This window comes from Micropterus salmoides, unplaced genomic scaffold, assembly GCF_014851395.1.
Source record: "Micropterus salmoides isolate LMB-PRFRI ecotype aquatic unplaced genomic scaffold, ASM1485139v1 Ms_hic_scaffold_6, whole genome shotgun sequence".
Classification (NCBI taxonomy): domain Eukaryota; kingdom Metazoa; phylum Chordata; class Actinopteri; order Centrarchiformes; family Centrarchidae; genus Micropterus; species Micropterus salmoides.
The window spans coordinates 24,388,249-24,410,298 of record NW_024044348.1 but is presented as its reverse complement, the minus strand read 5'-3'; the positions used below and the strand labels follow the sequence as shown (position 1 = coordinate 24,410,298).

At 39.0% G+C, this 22,050-nt stretch overlaps 1 protein-coding gene across 1 annotated transcript in view; it reads right to left on the bottom strand.

Annotated features, from left to right (window-relative positions):
- Nucleotides 1-21,696, bottom strand: part of chs1 (chitin synthase 1) — a 38,958-nt gene extending 17,262 nt beyond the window's left edge. The window contains exons 1-15 of the mRNA XM_038702230.1: nt 21,513-21,696; nt 21,291-21,379; nt 18,590-18,725; nt 15,520-15,705; nt 14,959-15,160; nt 13,175-13,335; nt 12,756-12,831; nt 12,401-12,519; nt 10,660-10,837; nt 10,290-10,386; nt 10,010-10,106; nt 7,262-7,383; nt 6,847-6,942; nt 717-881; nt 484-631 (exon numbers count right to left, since the gene is read on the bottom strand). Of these exons, the coding sequence (XP_038558158.1) occupies nt 484-631; nt 717-881; nt 6,847-6,942; nt 7,262-7,383; nt 10,010-10,106; nt 10,290-10,386; nt 10,660-10,837; nt 12,401-12,519; nt 12,756-12,831; nt 13,175-13,335; nt 14,959-15,160; nt 15,520-15,705; nt 18,590-18,725; nt 21,291-21,337 (1,830 nt within the window). The 5' untranslated portion in view covers nt 21,338-21,379; nt 21,513-21,696. The remainder of the gene's footprint in view (nt 1-483; nt 632-716; nt 882-6,846; nt 6,943-7,261; nt 7,384-10,009; nt 10,107-10,289; nt 10,387-10,659; nt 10,838-12,400; nt 12,520-12,755; nt 12,832-13,174; nt 13,336-14,958; nt 15,161-15,519; nt 15,706-18,589; nt 18,726-21,290; nt 21,380-21,512) is intronic.
- Between the last annotated feature and the right edge of the window lie 354 nt (nt 21,697-22,050).

Below are 22,050 nucleotides of genomic sequence, written 5' to 3'. Positions count from 1 at the left end.
TTAAAATTTTAACATTGCTACAGTTACAGTAGAGATGTTTATTATCATCATAGTCTCTGTATAGAAAGGCCTAAGCTCATTATCAATATTCACATGTGTATTTAAAGCAATAGAGATCTTCATTTTGCAATACAAAGTTGAGCTGAAACAATTAGTCGATTCATTGATTAGTTGATTAACTGTCGATGTATTGCTGACTATTTTATAATTGATTTATTGTTTAAGCCCTTTTGAAGAAAGTATGTAAAAGATTAGCTTATTCCAGCATCTGGAATGTGATTTTCTGTTTTTCTCTGTCATATATAAGAAAATTGAAAATGTTTGGGTTTTGACAAAACCAGCAGGAGATTTTTTTTAGCAATGCCACTTTTGGCCTCTGAATAACATCTCGTACCACGACACCTTTAGGATTTACACAAACATATATAGCAATATACAGACACACATAATACCGCTACTACCACTAGGTATACTGCTCCATACCTGGGACCATCTTTTTTTGTTCCTGATGCGTTCTTTGTCTTTTAAGTGAATATAGAGCATGTTGCCTTCTGGCATTACAAACATCAGCCTGCCACCGTAGGGAGCCTCAATGATTGACACATCATCTGGTTCTTTGTTGGTAAACACCCTGAATGAACGGATGGATTGATTGTTGGTTTCATAGATGGATTGATCGATATATAGATGGATAGTAGATAGATAAATAATCTTACCTATAAACCTCTATGACAACATGGATCAAGTCATTAACGTAAGAATTAACCAGCCTCTTTTCTGTGTCCTTTTCAGTCATGAAGGCATCGTCAACATAAATGTGACACTCAAAGTCAAAACAGTCCTTGTGTTCCTCCTTTGGATCGCCTCGATAGCGGTCCAGCCTGAAACGGCAACAAATGACTATAGCAATACTGCAAAATACAGCAAGTATTTTCTTCTTCTGTACAAACCATCAAAGCAATAAAGGAAATAAATAGGAGAATGCAATTTCAAATGTTAAACAGCACAGAGGTTTTAGCATTTTAGTATCTCAATTCATAAGCAAATCGAGCGGATAGAATTATAATATAATATTTAACATTTAAAGAGCAACATAACACCAGGCTGAAAAGCTTTTTTTCGCTGCCTCTCTGGTTGAAAATATCACGTCTCTTGCTCTGACCAGAAGTGCAACCATTATGGTTAAAAGAAAAGTTACCGAAAAGTGGCACTTCATAGGAAAGGGGGTGAGGAGAGATTTACTTTTTTTTGACTGTGACGCTAGTACAATGAGCTGCAGTGTTTGCTGCAGGCAGGCTCCAAAATTAACACTCCCAAATTTTGGATTTGCCAGATAAACAAATAGGGGTCACTAGCCATGTGGCTGGTAAATTGTTTGAAATCAATATAGGGCCAGGTCTACTTTGCTGTGTTTTTACTGGCTGAGACTAATGTGACACTCACGGTCTACTGTACCTATCGCGACATCAGGAAAGCATCTCACTAATTGTGACTCTGAGGTAGGCAATATGAAATATTGCCAAGTATAAATATGAGAACACTTTTTTTAACTGAAGCCTGTAGCCTCATTAACATGATAAACAGTGTGGGGTTCATAATAATAATAATAATAATAATAATAATAATCTTTATTTGTAGAGCACTTTTCAAAAACAAGTTACAAAGTGATTTAACAAGTGTAAAGACAATAATACCCAAGAGACAATAATACAAAAACAATACAAGATAAAAGCATGAAAACATTGAAAAGACTAACGTTTAAGATAAATATAAAATAAGTAAAATAAAATAAAAGGGATAAAATAAAGTCAAATAAGATCGGGAAAGGCTCTCCTATAAAAGTATGTTTTAAGAAGGGACTTAAAAGAGTTCACTGACTCAGCTGACCTGATTTCCTCGGGCAGGCTGTTCCAGAGCCTCGGGGCCCTGACAGCAAACGCTCTGTCCCCTTTAGTTTTCAGTCGAGACTCTGGAACAGACAACAGACCCGAGGATCTCAAGGTACGTGCTGGTGTGTATGGGACTAAAAAGTCAGAAATATAACAGGGCGAGAGGCCATGAAGAGCTTTAAAAGTAATCAATAGAATTTTAAAGTCAATTCTAAAACATACTGGGAGCCAGTGTAATGAAGCTAAAATATGAGTAATGTAGTCATATTTCTTTGTTCTGGTTAAAAGCCTGGCAGCTGAGTTCTGGACAGTCTGGAGTCGATCAGTAGATTTTTGGGTTAAACAGGTGAAAAGGCTGATGCAATAATCCAGGAGTGATGAGATGAAGGCGTGTAAAATGGTCTCGGTGTCCTTAAAAGTTAACATAGATCGAATTTTTGCTATATTTCTAAGTTGATAAAAACATGATTGAACAACCTTTGTGGTGTGCTGCTCGAAATTTAAATTACTATCAAACCAAACACCAAGGTTCTTTGCAACAGGCTTAATGTGATTTACTAGGGAACCAGCAGATGGCAGTATTTGTTTTGCCATCTGCTGGGACCCAATGACCAGGATTTCTGTTTTGTCTGAGTTTGGCTGGAGGAAATTATTTGACATCCATTTTTTAACTTCACAAAGGCAGTTGTTAAGTGAAATGCCATGTTTATGGATAATATGTCCAAGGGGAAGCAGATACAAGGAAAACAAAATGTGTCCTAAGACCAACCCCTGAGGCACACCATATTTAACTGGAGAGAACAAAGAGACATAGTTGTCTACAGACATGCAAAACTTCCTATTTGACAGGTAGGATGAAAACCATTCTGGGGCAGTACCAGAGATCCCCACCCAGTGCCTCAGTCTGTCTAACATGATGTTGTGATCAATGGTGTCAAAAGCAGCGCTAAGGTCCAGGAGTACCAGGACTGAGCACATGCCTTCATCAGCAGACATTAAAAGGTCATTGGTGACTTTAAGCAGGGCAGTCTCAGTGCTGTGGTACTTCCTGAAACCAGACTGAAACCTTTCAAATATTTTGTTATTTTAAAGTACAGTGAGCAGCTGTTTGGACACAATTCTTTCTAGAATCTTTGCAATAAAAGGCAGTTTTGAAATTGGTCTAAAATTTTGTGGGAGGGAGGGATCTAAACCAGGTTTCTTTAAAAGTGGGTTCACGCAAGCCGTTTTAAAATAATCAGGGACACAACCAGTATATAGGGAGCTGTTGAAAACAGAGATCAAATGGGGCCCAACAGAATCTATTACTTTCAGTAAAAACTTTGTAGGTATTACATCAAGTGGGCTGGAGGACACTCATTTGTGATACTGTTTTTAAAAGCTCAGACAAGTGGATGAGATAAAACTGGTTAAAACTCTTTTGTTGCTGGTGAGGAACCTCTGAGTAAGAGGCCACTGGGGTAATAGAGGCTCTGACTGACACCACCTTATTGGTAAAATAAGATAAAAACAATTCACATTCATCATTACTTCCAGCTTAGGCACAAGGAGGGGTTGGGTTTACCAGCTGATCCACAGTCTTAAACAGAAACCTGGGATTGTGTTTATGTGTAGTAATGAGTTCAGAAAAATAGTGTGTTCTCGCATCCTTAACCATGTTATTGTAGTTAATTAATAAATCCTTCAGACTGAGGTAATGGACTTGGAGACTGGATTTTTTTCCATCTGCACTCTGCTTTCCTGCATTCTCCTTTTTAGGCTGCGAATGCTGTCATTTATCCAGGGTTGCTTACTAGCTTTAGACGTAGGCCTAACCTTTAGAGGAGCAGTAATATTTAGTGACGACAAGCAGATATGATTGAAGTGATCGACCAGATTGTTGGTGTTGGAATCAGACAGGTGTTGGCTTTGGCTCTGAAAAAATGCGCAAAACTTTGAAACACTTTGTTCATTAAAGATGCGAGAACACACGGAGCTTGGTGAGGCGGCATGAGTAACAGGCGAATTGCAGCTAAAAACAATACATCTGTGGTCAGATATGGTCATGTCCACTAATTCGACAGAGTAAATGCTGACACCCAGGGTAAAATCCCAGTGTCCAGTGTATGACCACGGTTATGTGTTTGCCCTTTGACATGTTGTTTGAAGTTAAAAGAAGTGGCCATATTTAAAAAGTCAGTTGCATTTACATTGGTGGAGTCATCAACATGAATATTAAAATCGCCACAAAGAACAATTCTGTCATAATTTAAAACCAGAGTAGATAAAAATTCAGGAAGTTCTGATTAAAATCCTCCAGGCGGTTTTGGGGGGCGATAAATTATAACAAATATGATAGGTTGCAGCCCTCCAAGTTTAAGAGGGAGAACTTCAAAGGAGCGTACTTGATGACATTTTAAATATTTCCTATGCACGCTCACTAGCCCACCACCATGACCACTGACCCTCGGTTGACTAAAACAATCATATTGAGGCGGACACAGTTCAGCTAGCTGGCTATAGTCATTCATTTGCAACCAGGATTCAGTTAAAAACATAAAATCTACATTTGCAGACAAGATAAAATCATTTAAGATAAAAGTCTTACTTGAAAGTGATCTCACATTGAAGAGAGCCATTTTAAATGAGTTTGTTTTGGGTGCTGGAATTGGTGAAGATTACTAATATTTCTGTGTGGGATGTGCACATTTCGGTTTACTGGTCTATGCGTGATGATGACAGGAATAGAAGTCTTTGGAACAGCGCTGGGAGCAGACGGCTTTACATGCCAGCAGGTGGAGACAGTTGTTTGTGGCAGTGAGGCAGAGATCTATTCAGTGACCGGTGGTGCGTCCGGGTGCGCTGCATGAATGATTAGTCATTCACGTAAGTCATGTGTGGACCGCACCACATGCTGTATGTGAGCAGCTAACATTTCTGAGCCCCATTTGTTTGGGTGAAGTCCGTCTGTCTTAAAAAGAGGCATTCTTTGCCAGAAAATATTAAAATTATCCACATAACACACACGGTGAGCCCTGCAGGCGGACTGGAGCCAGTCGTGGAGGCCAAGGAGTCTACTGAAGCGGCCAGCACCGCGACCAACTGTGGGAATGGGACCAGAGATAAAAACGGACTTTCCACACTGCTTTAAAAAGTTAAGAAGATCTGATTTTGTCAGTTCAGACTGTTGAAGAGCTGTGTCATTTGTTCCCACATGGACTATCACTCTTGTGATGGAGGACGGGAGCGATGGCATTAGGTCCTGGAGTTTTTTTAAAATGTCAGCCGTGGTGGCACCAGGGAAGCAGTGAGTGGTAGTGTTAAAGAAAAGCATGTTTCTGGTTATGGAGTCACCAATTATTAGTGTGGTTGGGGAGAAAAGAGGACGAAGAGATGCCGGTTGTGGGGTTCCAGAGCAGGACTGAGCAGAATCTGCTTCAACACTGCGTGCGGACTGAGGATGGAGTGTGTGAGCTGCCGAGTGTTGTGTTGGAGTAGCAGTAACAGACCTGAGAGAAGGGCTAGCCGACGGTGCAGGGTAGAGACGGCCTCCGGAGCGTCTGAGCACAGCCTCCTTCAGGATCCTACGTTGGGAAGCGGAGATTTTTGACCGGGATGATGGCCGCCGATCAGGCCCAGCGGCAGACCAGTGGCCCAGCGCGGGAGATGTAGCCGGTGAAGGAGATGCAACAGTGTCGGCAGGCACTGTCCGCTGAAAGAGATCCGTATCAGGGAGACTTGAAGCCGCAGGTGCATCCGCTGGATGGACCGGAGTGTCGTCAGACAGGGCTACATAGCGGTTGGAGAGGCCGATATGCGGAGGAGAGGCAGCCCCGTCCGAGCCTCTCTTGCAGCCACGAACCACCACTTCAGCCCAAGTTGACTGATGCTTTGGAGTCGAGCAGGAGGAAAGCCTGGGAAGGCTAGAGCGGTCCCATAACACGGTGTCCTGGATGTTAGCGGTTGCGCTAAGAGAAACAATCTGTTTGGCTTGTACTGAAGCCACATCCATAAAGCCAGTCAGCAGGGAATCTTTCTCTTTGAGTTCCTTTGAAAGTCGTCAGATGTCTTCCATAAGGTCAGCAATCTTCTTGTTCGCTTTCTTAAGGAGTGTGCAGTCCTCATGGGGCAGAGTTACCTCGGCTAGCATAGTCACCGGAGCTTTGTTGTGATCAGTAGCGTTGATCGCGTTTTTACGGTCATCTAGCTTAAAATCCATGTCGGATGACTAAAATTCTTAACCCACGTAAAACTTAAGTTAAAAACTTAAGTTAAAAACTTAAGTTAAATAAAAAGGATATAAAAAATGTAATGAAAAAGAGTGGATTAAAACTGGAGTCCGGTTTAAGACGGAGCTTCCGACAGGTGGCTACGGACGCCAACGCATGCGCAGAGTGCAGATTACGTCAGCGATCTTGTGACTAACAATAGATTAGTCATACTGACACTCCCCCACAAACACAGGAGAGCCTTTCAGTTTGTCTCAGCGACAACACAGGTACCACACAGAAACTTTTACAAAGGGCCAGATATGTGCTTCTTGTGTCAAAGCTCCAGCAGAGTAGCTGCCACACTGAGTGGGGGTCAGACTGACAGTGTCTCTTTATTTGCCATATCACACACTTGTAAGTGATGTTAGATTGTAGTGAGCAGGGTTTTGGGGTGACAAAGATGATGAGGTGGTGATTTAAAGTGCAATCATTTTATGAAACTAGAATCGATTAAAGTTGTGCCAATTAAAAACTATTTTGGCCGTTAATTTTTTTCAGCCACTGGCAGATAGATCATAAAGTTTATTTTGGAACCTGCTTGGAGTACACTTCTACATCACTGCACAAGGTGAGAAACCAGTGGAGGTCAGAAAATACAAGATTTACAGTTTCTGTTAAGCTGCTCTTTAAAGGGAAGTGAAATAGAAATTAATCCCATATTGTGTATTTGATACTGTTACACCTAGGTGTCTGACAGTGTCCCTAACCTGAACATGGAGGTGAGAATCTTCAGCATTTCATCATAGGTTTCATGCCACATGGTAGCACAAAGATAGATCACGCAGTTCTGTATGTCGTCGTGGCTAGAGAGGAGAAGGAGGAGATTTTCAGCAGAGGTTTTAAACATATCATGTTGTGAACATGCTTATCTGTCAACAGTCTAAGAAACAAACTTTAATCTGTTATGGTGGCTGAGGATACCTCATGGTGCCAATGATTTTGCACAGTAACCACATGTGCAGATACGACTAACGACTAAAACCCCTTCTACGTCCGCACACAATTATCACCTCTAGTGTGTTTTGTTCCCTATACATGTTTAAAAAAACATAGACTGTATATAAAAAGGTTTAAAATAATGAAATTAAATACAAAATAAAGTAATTCTCAGACCCCTCTTACCTCTCTTGGTTTCGAGCTCGTGGCACCTTCATCTTGGTGTTGAGTAGCAGAGACAGGTCAATGAAAGCTGATTCATAGAGTCGACGAACAAAGAGCTGAGAGGTTCTCTCTATACGCTGGACCTACAACATGGTGAACCATAGAGACATTTAGGTGCATGTCTTTTTTTCCGATCTTAAGATAAGAGGCTCCTGTGTTATTGAAATTAGTTGTAGTACACAGACCTAACATTTAATAAAATGTGCCATGCAATATGTTGTGATTTTAAGTTTGACTGTCCAATAGCAACCTATTACAATATACATTTCAACGTTTAATGCTGTATATAAACATGTAAAAAGGAAAAAAAAACTTTCAATAAATAGTTTTTAAAGTACGTAAATAAATCCAAAATTGTAACCCTAATCCTGGGTCATCAGTGCGCATGTGTAGGCGTAGCGTGTGTAGTAGCGTAAGACGAACACTTGCTGAAGAGACCGAGCCTCACTGGCCCAGTTGTCTGCACCTCGCGGGACTTTCGGATAATTTATCACCGTTGATGAACCACAAAAAGAATATTTTGTCATTTTTAAATAGCCAGCTACTTGAAATAGACCTGCGAGGAACGGCGACGTGCATGCAATTGTTGGCAGCACAGAATGCACGCAAAAGTCAGCACAAGACTGGTTAATGACAGGCGAGAGATTGAACATTTGTTATATTGATATTGAAAAAAATTATATCGCAATAATTATTGTTTTATTGTCCAGGCCTACTGTGAGTCGACTTTAGAAAGGCCATGATTCGACTAAGTCATTTAATTTGTAGGGCTGTCCCTGACTAGCCCTACAAATTAATGACTTTTTACCACTTTTCTCTAAAACCTGTTTTTGCGAACTCGTCCCAGATGGTTTCGCCAGTCCACTTGAAATTTTGGCAGGATCATCCAAAGACGTCGCTGATCAAAAGAATTTTGATTCGTCAATCTGTTTTTTCCCCATAAATTTTTACTTTTGTGTTTTTACGTGCAGTTTTACATAAATCAATGTAAATCAAAATTGGCTTAAGCTATTGTAACCAAACTAGATGTGTCTGTTCAGATGCTCCGTCCAAGCTTCGCTGAGCAGTCCTGGGATGTTCTTCCACTTGGGGGCGCTACACTTGCAAAAAAGTTTATACGTCATAATTTGCATCATGGATTTGTACAGAATTTGGTTTGTACAATCTCGGGTCACTGCTCTGTTCTTGCATAAAATTTGGTAATGATTGCTCAAAATGGGCGTGGCTTATTACATCAAATGTAAATTTCTAGACATTTCTCATTCCAAACTACAAAAAATCTAAGACAATCACCCGTACGTCCTAGAGAGGCTGAAATTTTTTTAGCACATCCACTGATTTGTGACTAACGTTTGCTTCACTACAACCTATGATCAATTTAGAAGCCAGTCACTTTGTTTTTCAGAATATACTAAATGAATTAACATATATATCTCCAGAACTTTTTCTTCAAACGCCACCAAAATCAATACAGGTATTCTCTAGATGGCCAATATCAAGTGTTTCAAAGGATTTTTAGATCGGTCTGCAGTGATATTCAGTATTTTGCTATAATTTGTACAGTATGCACAACATTTTCTTTGTTGCTCAGTTTTTGTTCAAATGTCACCAAAATAATTGACAACACACTCAAAACCAACAGTATGATGTGTGATTTATTTCAGAATTTTCTCACTGACATCTTGACTGTTGTAAGCATTTTAAGCTTAAACTGGCAAAACTATCTAGTTCTGGCACATGTGACGTCACTACCTCAACTTGTGAGAAGGTTTGCAAAAACAGCCTCTCACCAGTGGCTTAGTCAGTAAGTCACCTGCTCTGGAGATCTGCAAGTCCAGGATTTAAATCCCCAGGTGACCGAGGCAGACTTGTTAACAATCGGGTTGTTCAGATCATAGTGAGTCTAAGGCAGTGGTCAGCAACTGGCAGACCAGATTGCTGCTTGACACACCTCTGAAAAGCCGTCAGTAAACGCAAAAATAAGCATTTTAGGTTTATGAATGCGGATCAAACGCCGGGATGCGCACACACACTGCAGTACAGACTTTATTGTGAGCATGTGAAAAAGTGTCCTAATAGGCTAATCGATTTGTTTAACAAGGGAGAAAAAAAAGAGTCCCTGGATTTTGGGATCGCTCACACAATCCTCTCAACGGGAGTCTCGCACTCTCACAACTGAGCTAAACGTGCACATGAGTAGGTTATCCAACGGTTTGAAATAATTTTACTATGTTCTGGCCCATCATGTAACAGCTTGAAAAAAATCCGATGCCCGACCCCTGGTCTAAGGTCTCTATTTTACTTGGATTCCTAGCACTTTCTTCTTCTTTCTTCTTTCTTTTCTCTGCTAAAAAGAGTTTATGCAGCTTAAACTATAAATCTTGGAGACACAAAATGTTGTAGGTGGGTTGAACATGTCACCCAGTAGTCAGGTACATATAATGACACTCTCTGATCTCAAGGTGATGCTGTAAAAATCAAGTTTGCATTTCCAGTCCAAATTCTTTCATCACTTTAATCTCTTAAGTCGTCTGTGTCTGTTCTTCTCATCAGAAAATGTCTAATGTTGCATTTTTTTTTACAACTTGCTTGGATCCTGATCATTGCCACTTGCGGCTATATTTTTAGATTAAATGGAGTCTTGAAACTAACTCTGAACCTGTTTTTAAAGCTTATTGTAAATGAAGGGGTATGTGTGTGTGTTGATACCTTGATCTTCCATACGTAGTAGGTACATGTGACGAAGCCTGACCACATACACACTCCCTCCAGTGCCAGCATTAAAAAAGGCCATTGCAAGTAGTAGCTGTCAATCAAATAGTCCATAAACATTTTGGGAACAATATATACGGTGGACTGAATGTGTATATAGATTCCTGTACGTATATTACTTAATATATTGTTATAGCATATTACCTTTTATTCACATTAAGCATATTTATTATTAACTCGCTCATTTACACATGCACACATTCACACAAACATGTACCTGTTGAGTGAAGTTCGACAAATGCTCCTTGTGATTTCCAGTAAAACTACAGGGGTTGTGTTCTTATTGTTCAAGTTGACCAAGCTTTCACAAAATGCTGCAAAGGAAGCATAGCTAATGTTTTAGGATGTTGACAGTAAGTATAATTACTTGTAGGAATAAATTTGCTTTCCAAAGTATAGCAGTAACTTCTTGCCAAAGATGACAATTCACCACAAATGAACAGATCCACAAAGTTTTCAGCTTTCTATTTAAAAACTAAATAAGTTAAACTAAATTGGATTAAAGAAAATCAAATCTAAGCAGAGGATAAAAAATTGTCAGTGTTATCGGTACATTATATAGGATAATGTTAAAAAAAAAAACTCACCTGGGATGCTCCCCTGGTCTGCTCCACTCAATTTTTGTGCCTGGGTTATAAAAAGTATCAGTCCCAGCAGAAGCACTGCAGGTCCTGTGCAACACACTGGCAGCGCAAAACTCATCCTGACTGCATGAATCTTACAGGCCACCACACCAAACCAGTGGCAGGCTGCAGAGCAGAAGGCCTGAGACAGGAGGCAGGGGGAATATTTATTAAGTCTACTAGCCAGTTAGTTCCATTAGATTACAGATGTAAGTAAATACCAGTAAGATCTGATTCTGATCAGTGATTGAGATAATCCTGCTGGAAAAAAAAATCATGTGGGAGATTTTAGCCTTTGACTAAACTGGAAAAGGAAATCAGTCTAAAAGGCTTGTATAATAAATGGTTAAATGGCTATATTATTGCAGTTCTCCCTCAGTGTGTTTGGTGATTTTACACCTGCTTTTATCAGATGTCAAACTTCAGACTGAGTTGTGTCTGCCGCAGTGGTAGATCAGGTGCTGTGGCAATTATTTTGCGCCTCTAAATAATGTTTATTGCATCAGCTCAAATACAGTTTAGATGGTACTACTTTTCTTCAATTTTACTTGTGCAAAACCTTCAGTAGAAATAGACAAATGCAATTTGCACATTTTAGCACCTAAAGAAGGTAAGAAGGTGGACAACGACTCATATGAACATATGGCAATAGATTGTGGTTAAAGACATACAGCTTAACATACACTTGTAAAGAACATACATGTCATGGCAGTTTGAGTTTCCAGTAATTACCCGGTAGATTTGGTTATTGTAATGGAGCGCACTGAGTGGAGGCAGTGCGGGCAGTGCACACACACATACGCATACACTCGCTCCCCGCTCCCTTACAGCCTTAATTAAGCCGTACATAAACGTTACTATTATACATTTTTCCCCTACTGTTTTAATGGCGTGATCAAGGGTGCACACTTGGTAGCTCTACTGTTCTTAAACATACATTTAACAAACATCATAAACACTTACTGTGTCAAGGTGCATAGCAGGTTTGCTCTGTTGTTTCCCGTTCGGTTTGGCAAAACAGGAGCGTAACATTTCTGTCTTTTAAATAGTATTTTCTTGCGCACTTTCATGATCACGTGAACTGCTCAATTATGGTTTTGGTTGTAATAATAATTTATGATGCAAATAACTGTTACAGGGGAAGGAAAATGGTTGTGGAGATTGTTGAAAATATGTCGAAGTGTAATAGATATAAATCCTTTTTCTGTAGTTCATAAAGTGTGTTCATTGTATTGTTTAAATAATTGTTGAGCTTAGTGGGAGGGGCTACTGGCTTTAAAAGTGGCAGCTTTGGGCCTGCAAACAGTCTTGGCCTGGTTACAGAGCAGGTAACTAGTGAACTGTATTTTTGTAAGGAGAGAGAAGTTGAGTTACTGAAGAACCCTTTTTGTAACTGTATTATTGAGAAAGTTATTTATTTTTTTTTTGTTTTGTTTTTTCACTGTTTGCCCCAGGTCGGCATAATAAAAATCACGTCACTATATTTCCGATTACGCCTGTGTTTTTCCTAATTTTGAGGAGTTTGGAGTTTTGGAAGACCCATAATAAATTCAAAATTAATTTGTAACAAAGAAGTATGTGCTCCAGTGATTTCATCACAGAAAAATAAGGGTTGTAGTAATTAAATTAAACAAATGTATGTACATTTTTGACCACAACTGTACCTACTGTCCATTTCTGTTTTTCTGTCTTCCTTACTACCTACCTGTAAGAAAAACACCACGAGTCCTATTTGCAGTATTTCCCAGTCATTATTCTTTAGGTTAAAGTCCGACCAGGTGATAGATTTCTGAATAAGTGCATGGTAGATGAGGTATACCGCCCCTACAACAGAATACAACGTGCCATTGATGTAAAATAATATATAATATACAATAAATACAACATAAAAAGAGAACCATGTGTTAAGGTTAGGTTAACATGAAAGTGAGCTGATTAGAAATTAAATAAATTGAATCTTAGCAATAGCGAAACACAGCGGTGTTTATTTTAAGAATCTGTGTCATTTTTCCAGCATGTTTTTTTGAGTGTTGATAAAGACATTGATGGCAGATAATTACCTATCACTATTATCCTCAAAATACTGCTGATGACAAATGCAAAGTCCCTGAAACCATCCAATTCTGACAGCTTGTCCTGCAGGGAGAAAGAAAGGGATGGAAAAACTGATAATGTGAAGACAATGGTATTTATTTTCAACAAATGGCTCAAAACAGTTCAATATCCATCTGTAACACCTGGCACAGCTGGCCACTTGGGCAATAGAATTTCAAAAAAGTTGCAACAATTAAAATAACCTTTATATATTTTAAGGCAAGGGGTTAGTGCGGGTTTTTCAGCTTTTTACATCACTAGATAGTCAATGGGGTGAATAGATGATGGTGTAAATCCAGTTTTGTGTCAGACTTAAAAAAAGTAGTTTTCTAGTTGGAAGGTTGGAGCAGTGAAGACAGAACAATAGAAACATAAAAAATTATACCTGCATACGGTTAGTAGCTTGCAGTGGATTTTCCCACCAGCAGAGGGAGATCAGGAGTGAAGAGAAAATTCCAATACCAACGTAGACAAAGCAGTCGGCGCTCTGACTATCCACAAATGACGATACACGAACATAGTAGTCAACCCCCAGGAGGCAGTAACCTGTTAATTTGTCAGTTAGTTAGTAAAGTAGTGAGGCAGTTAGTTGCTTTGTAGCTCGGTTTCTGTGTCTGTCTTGTGAATTAGAGCGCAAGCCAATTGACTTTTGCTAAGCCACGCCCCGAATACGCACCTGGTCAATCGCAGCGCAGTATAGTTCTTGCTCTAACTGACGTCCGACACTTTCATAGCTGCGCTCCATTGACTGGTATGCAAAAGGAGTTGTTTTCTAGATGTTGTTTTTTTCTGTATTTTTCCAAGATATGGTCAAATCCCATTCCTGGGGCACTTGAAATAGTTACAGTCGCTACTCAGAGAGGTTGAAAGGAGAAGTACGATTTATTCCCTTTCCAAAACCTAAAACAAATCCAGAAAAATGTAGGCTATTGTTTTTAATATAATGTTAGTTAGCTAACGCTAGCTAAATTACTACTGAATGTAACATTATATATCCCTACTGTTTTTGCTTTTAATGATTGTAATAGTGACTAGAGACCTACCCAGTTTTACAGGAACAGTGTTAATCCTCAATATCTTTGTCCTTCAATCATAAGGTGATGCAGTGGTTCATTTTTACTCTGTGATTGGTAGGCTTTAGCTTCTGTCTTTATTTGTTTCACATCAGTTTCACAGCCTGAATATAACCTTCAAATGTATAATGCAAACCTTTCTGTCTCCTTTCTGAGATCGCTTTTTTAATTTTTTCAAAAATTAGACAATAATTCTCCTGGGAGATGCATTGATAGACAGTAGCAACAGTAACTTAAGGGGGCGTGGCTGAGCAGAGTGTCACATTACTTAAAAAATGCAGTATTTGCCTGGGTAACTAATCAACTAGTGATTGAAAAAAATATACTGATCAACTCTGTTTTCTAAATAGGATGAGCTGTTGAGGTGTTTTTCTCCATCATAGAGCTTGCAACCTACTTTCTAACTTGTGTTTGAATCCTCAAATCAGAACTTGCCCGTGTTGCCATGCCAGTTAGTAAATCTCATTCATCTGAGACCGTGGTTATAATGAGGGTGGCTGATTTATTAAACCAGACATTGCATGGATAAGCACACGTCAACATTGGAAAAAAATTGAAAGAGCTGACTTGACAGATAATTAGAGACATACCTCAGCTCAGTCAAACCTGGAGACACAAACTACAACTGCAATGTGTTTCAAAACAAGTGTGAGAAACATAGCAAAACCATCAGTATGACATCTCTTATTGCACATGTTCTGTGTAGGAGGAGGAGGATAACAGATTGGCATCCTCTTTGTCTTCTTCACCCCATTCCTAGTTCTAATTTGGAAATACATGGCTATTAAACAAATTACCTCCTATGAACTGGCAAACTTTGAAAGGTACATTTTATCGCAGTGTTTTGTGCCAAGCAAGGAGTGAAGAACTGTGTCAGTATCAGATATTCTTCTATTTTTCATATTGGGATAATAACAAACCAAATGGGACTCGACACTCAACAGCACCATTTTAAGAAGGTAGAATTGATCATGGAGTTCTTCTTTTTTGAATGTATTCTTGTTTAGAGTGAAAGTGACTAATATCATAGTATCAAATGAGACAGACAAGCTGGCAGACAGCTTTGCAAGTAGACAGCAAATGTAAAGAAAGTTACCAGCGACTGTGAGAATGAGGGAGCAGATTGGGAACAAGATTTTCCATGTTTCTCTCTGGAGTCTGAATACTATCTGCATAATGGCAGACACAATACAGACTCCTCCGCTGATGAAGAGATTTGTCAACACATCAAACTGAGGCATAACGACTAGCACCAGGACTGAAGTACCAAGAGATACCAAACACTCAATGGCACAAATCTGGGAAAGACACAAAGACACACATCATTATGTCTGCACACTTGAGCACACACTAAAGTTGTGTAAGGTCATGTTTTTGGTTTTGTATAACTGAGTATTTGACAATAATCCATTAGTTATGTTCCTCAGATGATCAGAATCATAAATAATGAACGACAAAGATCAAAACTGATATTGATGTAATATCCTTGTCGTTTACTACCATGTGAGGATGTAAATAAGGATTTATTACATAATTTTATCCACTATCTAATTGTAAATGATATTTAAGTGTGTGTGTGTGTGTGTATATATATATATTATAATATGCATATGCAAAGCAGGTTACATAATAAATACTATACTTTAGAAAAACGTACAAATAACATGGTCCTCATGTTGGGCTGGACAAAGCTCTTGAAGGCACACCTCCACAATGATTTAATAAACACCAGGACGTTGGGGCAGACCAGGCAGAAAACCAACATCAGCATGTAGAACTGTTTTTCCTTGGGGCTGCGCATTGAGGTTGGACTGGACAACGTTGACAACACCAAGAGGGAGCCCTGATTGGACAGAGACCAAAAGCATGTTATAGAAAAGGGAATACATTGTTTTGTGACGGAGCATAGTCCTGTGATTTATCATCAAGAAACAGAGAGAGAAAGGCAAGGCCAAAGCAGGAAGAAGAGAATGGGAATAAATGCAGAAGCAGAGGGGCAGGCAATGCAAACACGCTCATACTCCAAAGTTAAAGATTGATAGAGAGAAAATGAACATTATCTAGAAAGAGGGAGGCAGAGATTCACAAGAAGACAGATCGAGATAAAACAAAGAGATGGGTACAAAGGGGTCAGCCCTGCCCTACCGTAAATAGCACTTGTTCATGTTATGAGTGGCCAGGCGGAGACAGATAACTATTTATGTTTTTGCTGTTTGTGACTGAGCAATATAACATTACCTATGCGGTTTATATATATTTACAACAGCCTTTTTCTTTCCTAATAGCCATAGGTTGGGTTAAATGTTCCCAGGAACAACAACTCTCGGATGTAGGCTTCAGAAAGTGATGCAATTAAAAAAAAAAAAGTATAATTTTAGATCGACAGTACATATTAAAGTTGAGTGTTTCAGGGTTCGACATTAATGTTTTGTGGCACTTGACGTTTGAACAAGTAAACTTACCTTTTAACTGGTCCAGGCACATGAGTCACTTGTCTGGAGAAAAATAACTTTTACTTTACTTTAAATTTGCTTTTTAAAATTTTGTTTGTCAGAATTCAGACAAACAGTGAGCATCTTGTGTCAACATATAAATGATTAAATCATGAATTGTATTAAAATGGCGTTTTTAAACATTTCATCTCAACAAATTATTTTCATTTTCATTTAGATTGTATAATAGGCAATGCTGAGGGATACGAATGAATGTTCAGATAAGCCCTCAGGGGACTTACTGCTAAAAAGCTATACCAACAACCAAAAATGCAATGCCAAAAATACAAATGTTAAACACAGGGAACAGCTTGACGTCTGTGAAGATTCTCAGTCATCCAGGTCATAGTTACCCAAGGTGAACACGGACCAGCCTCGTGACAGTAACTTTTTAACTTTTAACCTGCACTGGGACGAGGGGTGGCTGAAAACGGGAATACACACACTCAAAAGCCGCCTTGCGTAACTGAATGCCTGCCTCTAGAATCCACCAGGCGTCATTATCTGTGACAGTTGACAGTAGCAGTATACTCTGGTGACGGGGTGCACTTTCAGTTTATCAAACAACCAAATCAGGCAGAGCTCCTTTTTCAGGTTGTGGTAGGCGACTAATAGGGCCTGCTTTGGTTGTTGAGCACACTGGGAACTGATCAAATATCGATTCTGATTTCGGTTTAATACTCATTTTTTGCAGTATCGAGACTGAAAACGAGCTTCCTTGTGATCACTTCTGTCGAGCATGTTTCCGTATAAGAATAGTACTTCTATTTGATTTTTATTTACTCATTTGTTAACTGAAAATGCATCAGATTGCACAGCTTTTAACTTTCCCCTTTAAATGTGTGTCTCAGGTCAAGTACACTACCTAGTGCCTCAGCATGAAGATTGGTTTCATTATTAATGTAATAAATGTTGTAATCATTGTTAATGTTTAGTACAGTTATTCAGCTGTTCTCTGCTTCTAGTCTAGATAAGAAAAGTTGTACCTCGTTGTCATGTTATAGCTGTGTTTGAATAAAAATCTAAAAGGTTATGCCCTCAATGTTGGGGGTGGGGGCGCTCAACGGTCGTGTTACTCCGATTGTTTAAATGTCTGTTGATAAGCAGGCATTTCTCGAGCTACAACTATGTATCTGATAGATGGAAGCAGAACAGCAGAAGAAGGATGGATGCCCAAGAAGTTCTGGCAATGACATGAGTGGGGGGAGAATCTGATGGGGGACAGACAACGGCGGACATGAGTTTGTAAGCCTGCGTGTGTGTGTGAGAGAGAGAGAAAGAAAAAGAGAAAGCGCTCCGTTACTTTATTCTCATAGTGTAGGCTAACCAAAACAGCAAGTTATTATTACCCAAACTTTGTTTGTAACTTTCGTACAGCTAGGATAGTAGACCCAAGTGCAAGACTAAGAAAGGCAAGGACTTAGGTAAAAGAGGAATATTGATTGCAGGGTTGAAGTGATCAGATATTGAGCTGGGGATGAGCAAGGTAGAATGGAAGACTAGATGCTGCAGAACCAGGTTGGTGGCTGCTGTACCGAGCAGGGGGAAACTGTAGCAGAAAGTGCGAGAGGCTGTGCCGAGCAGGTCTAGAGCAGAATACGGGAATAGTTTAGCCGGGCAGGGGTCCAGAGATCAGATGGGATGAGCGCTATTTCCAGTAGTGGAACTAAAACAACAACTTTATTATGCAAAATCTGCTTTTAACTTTTATTATAACCTATTAAATGTTCTTCTGCAATAGGCCTAATATAATTATATAAATGTGTTAATTATGTTATTTGTTTGTTGTATCCTACAGTTTACTGAATAATTTTTAAATGTAGGCTATTTGAGTGTTTTGATCTGTAATGAAATTAGGATAAGCAACTGTAACATTAATAAACCCCATAACTGCCACTCTTCCATTGTCATCACTCAGTTTAAAGTGCTCCCACACAGCTAAGGGCTTCATTTTGTTTTCTATTTGATGTGTACTGGAGCCTTACGTTCACTGCTGTGAGCAGAGGTCAGGCGTGTGGAAAAAAGGCCTCAATATTTGAATCTCAAAATTGAAAATCGAATGCGTACCCAACGATCGAATATTCGGGTCCAGCCCTATAAATCAGACTTAATTAATTAATCAGAAACACTATAGGGACTTCACTATACCTTCTTCATCTGTACCTCGACACCAATGATAAAAGATTTAACTTCATAGGTAGGTAGGTAGATAGATACATAGATAGATAATCCTACCTTAGCGATAACGGCACTGGTTAAGACAGCTAAACCCACAATAACAGCCACCAGGTATTGGGCCAGTTGGAAACATCTTCTCTTAGTTTCCTTCTCAGCTCCTACTGGGTTCAGCTGGAATGGATCCCATGTATCCCTGAGACACACATGAACACACAAATACATTAAATGATTTCAGCCATGCCACTGGTATGCTATCTATGAAGGCCAGAGTCAATCCCACCCTCACTTGACCAAGGTGGCAGATCTAAGATGGCAGAATGCCAGTGAGAACCAATGCATTATAACCTGATGCTGGACTTTGAAATGTTTTTTAATTTATAGGATTTACTTTGCATCTATGTGAAACTCAGGGGAAAATTTGTGGTGTGTAGTTTCCTAAATGTGCAAGTTTATTGCCCTAAATCTAGAGGTCAGAGTGTCGGGAACAATGTGATTGCAAAGATGTGGCAGTGAGGAAGGGTTTGATATACGGGAAAAGTCGTAAACAAGAAAGCACATTAGCCTGTCACAAGGAAGTCAGGGGACAGGTCATGATCAGGGTGTGGAGTTGGATGCTGGTGACGATAATTATGATTCATTTATCAGTCTGTCAATAAAAAACTCTTAACACAGACAGGGTTCAGGGTACAGCTTTGGGCACAATTTTTCCCAATGTTCCTGCAGCTGCCAATGCACTATATACAATACTCCCTTCTTATTTTCTTTTTGTTAAGATAAGATGTGCCTTTATTTAGCAGCAGAATGTAAAACAAAAACAATATAAAATAAAAGTAGAATCAGTAAACATCAAACCCAAGTATATAAATATATACACAATGCAATATTAGTTTCTATACTTTTTTTGACTGTCTACTTTATTGTTACTAGTCAGTTTGAATTGCTGTAAGATGATGAACGGTAGGGTTGAATTGATAGGTGTCTATGCTGGATTCTCACCCAAGAAACTATAGTTTCAAGCCAATTAAGCCCCCAGAATACCTCTGATTATACTCGTGCTTTTTGGCACTATAAACCAAACTAATGAGGTTTGAGTGTCTTTCAGCTTTTCCCCCACTGCTGGCTGATTAATGTCAAGGACATAATAATTCTCAGGGTGTGGTTTTTCTACTTTGAATTGTTAACACTTTGTGATCTTTGACTTTGTCATAGCAACTATCAAAAAATACTAGCAAGGCCAGGTGAATCTTCGCTGCATGTCTACAGCCACGCTGGCAGAAGGTGTGTTTGGGAGATGTGCAGTAATACAATGACTCAAATAAGTATCTATTACATAAATAACCATGAAAAGCTGCTGATTTTGGAAGAGCAAAGGCACTTTTTTAAGAGAACTTTCCGTTGTATGAAAACCAGTTTGTCAAAGGCTAGGGGAAATATAATCACCATTTAAACACGTAATGTTACGAAAACATGAAATTTTTCTAATCATGTAGAGGATATTTGAAAGAAAATCTAAACCCAGGAACAAGCCGATTATTTTCACTTCAGAGCTACCGCTATGCACAATGTAATTAAAGCTGTAGTACGTATTTAACATTTTAAATGGAGCAGCACTCCCCTAACAGCAGTCAGTATCTGCGGGGATGATATCAGCCACAGTAATAAAGAGAAGCACAGCAGTGCACAAGGGAAATTAACTGTTTCCTCAAACTATAAATTATACCAAATAGAAACCTGGTAATGCAATACTTTATGAGAGATCACCGGACGAATAATTTAATAATGAAATCCATTACCAATATCTATCTCACTAACAATTAACCTCTGAACAATGATGAAGAGGTTAATAAACTGTGATTATGTGCCTATGGACAGGAAGTGGAATAACTGCTTAGTTCAAAGCCGCATGGTGTGCTTCAATGCAATTCAAGTGCTTTCTTTTCTAAATTTGTCTCACTCTGTCTACCTTTAAAACTTGGTGACATGATAAAGATAAAGAACTGTGGCAAAATGGGCCACAAGAGCTTTTCAGATATTTCTCAAAAGTTTTCTCATAGATAAATCTCAAAAACTTAAAAAAAAATTATGCCATATATAGCCAGTTTTTTGCCAGTAGCTTTCTTTTTTCATAGACACTTCAAACCAACTTTACGTTCCTCCTCCTCTTCCTCCCATTATATAAACAAGCTGTAGTTTTAAAAAAAATAAAAGCCTGCAATATGGCAGTTAATGCAGTTGTGAATTGCAGTTACCCACTGTCAAAACAAAAAATAATATGAATACAAATAGCAAGACAGATATTTTTGTGACATAAATGCATATAGCTACAAATAGTGGCTTTTCATTACATCCCCTAATGAAAATTTCAAGTGGAATATTGAATGTTTACACAGGTTATTTCTACAGCAGCCTATCATGCCTCTACAGCACAGACCTAGTTTTGTCCACAACAGCCTCACAATGACAGCATGTGTTTCACGAATAAAAGTAGCCCCCAGAGAAGAAGATGGATTTCTGCTGCCTAAAAATAAAGTGCCAGCAAGACACTTCTTCCCCCCCATTGTATATATTTGATCAGGCCAGCTAATTAAGATCAAACTGTGGTAGCTGGGCTCAGTGGGCTGCCGTTCACAAATGTGATGTGTATTTAAATTAATCTCATTTCATTTTGTGTCTCATCTGTAATCACTCACTGTCTTAAATAAAACAGAAATTAAACATGACTTTCAAAAAGCATCACATACTGTAGAGTAGTTTTTACCTGTGTCTTCCCTCTCTTTTCTTTCCTCTGTATTTAAGTTCTTCCATCTTGCTTGTCTACTATGCTCCGTATGGTGGCCTATGTAGAGTCTGTGTGTCGAAGAGGAAAAATATTCAAACAGGAAATAAGTAATTTTTTTCTGACTGATTACATGCAGTTTATTGTGTATTTGAAAATGAAATTATGTCACTTTGAATTATAATAAAATAGAGAAAACCTTACCTTGGTATCTTGATATTGAAGACTTCAGCGATCCACCCCTACCTACAGTTCACCTCCAACTCACAAAATGTTTTCCAACCTCAGATATCAGCAAAGTGATTTCAGTCAGAGTAGAATGAAATGATGTGAAATCCCACATCATAAGTGCACATTTTTAAATTACTCTCATTTTACTGGAAACCAAATGTCGAAGTCTCTGTCGATCTGTCAGTCGGTTTGTTCTTTGTTCACCTGTTTGTCTGTTATCACTAGTTTATGTAAGAGACACCCATATACACAGGTCCAGCCCTCCCAGGTGTGTGTGTGTGTGTGTGTGTGTGTGTGTTCTGATGACCTAAGTTTATGGAAGCTATGCAGACCAGAAAGTGTGTATGTGGGTTTGATCGATTATTGACTGTTTATTGAAATGTTACCATGAGCATAAGATACTGTAACCACCCAACATGAGTAAGGTTTGTGTGTGTGTGTGTGTGTCTGTGTGTGACTAATCAAAGTTTGTCAGTGACCAATTAGGTTATCTATTCAGTTCTTATGGTGG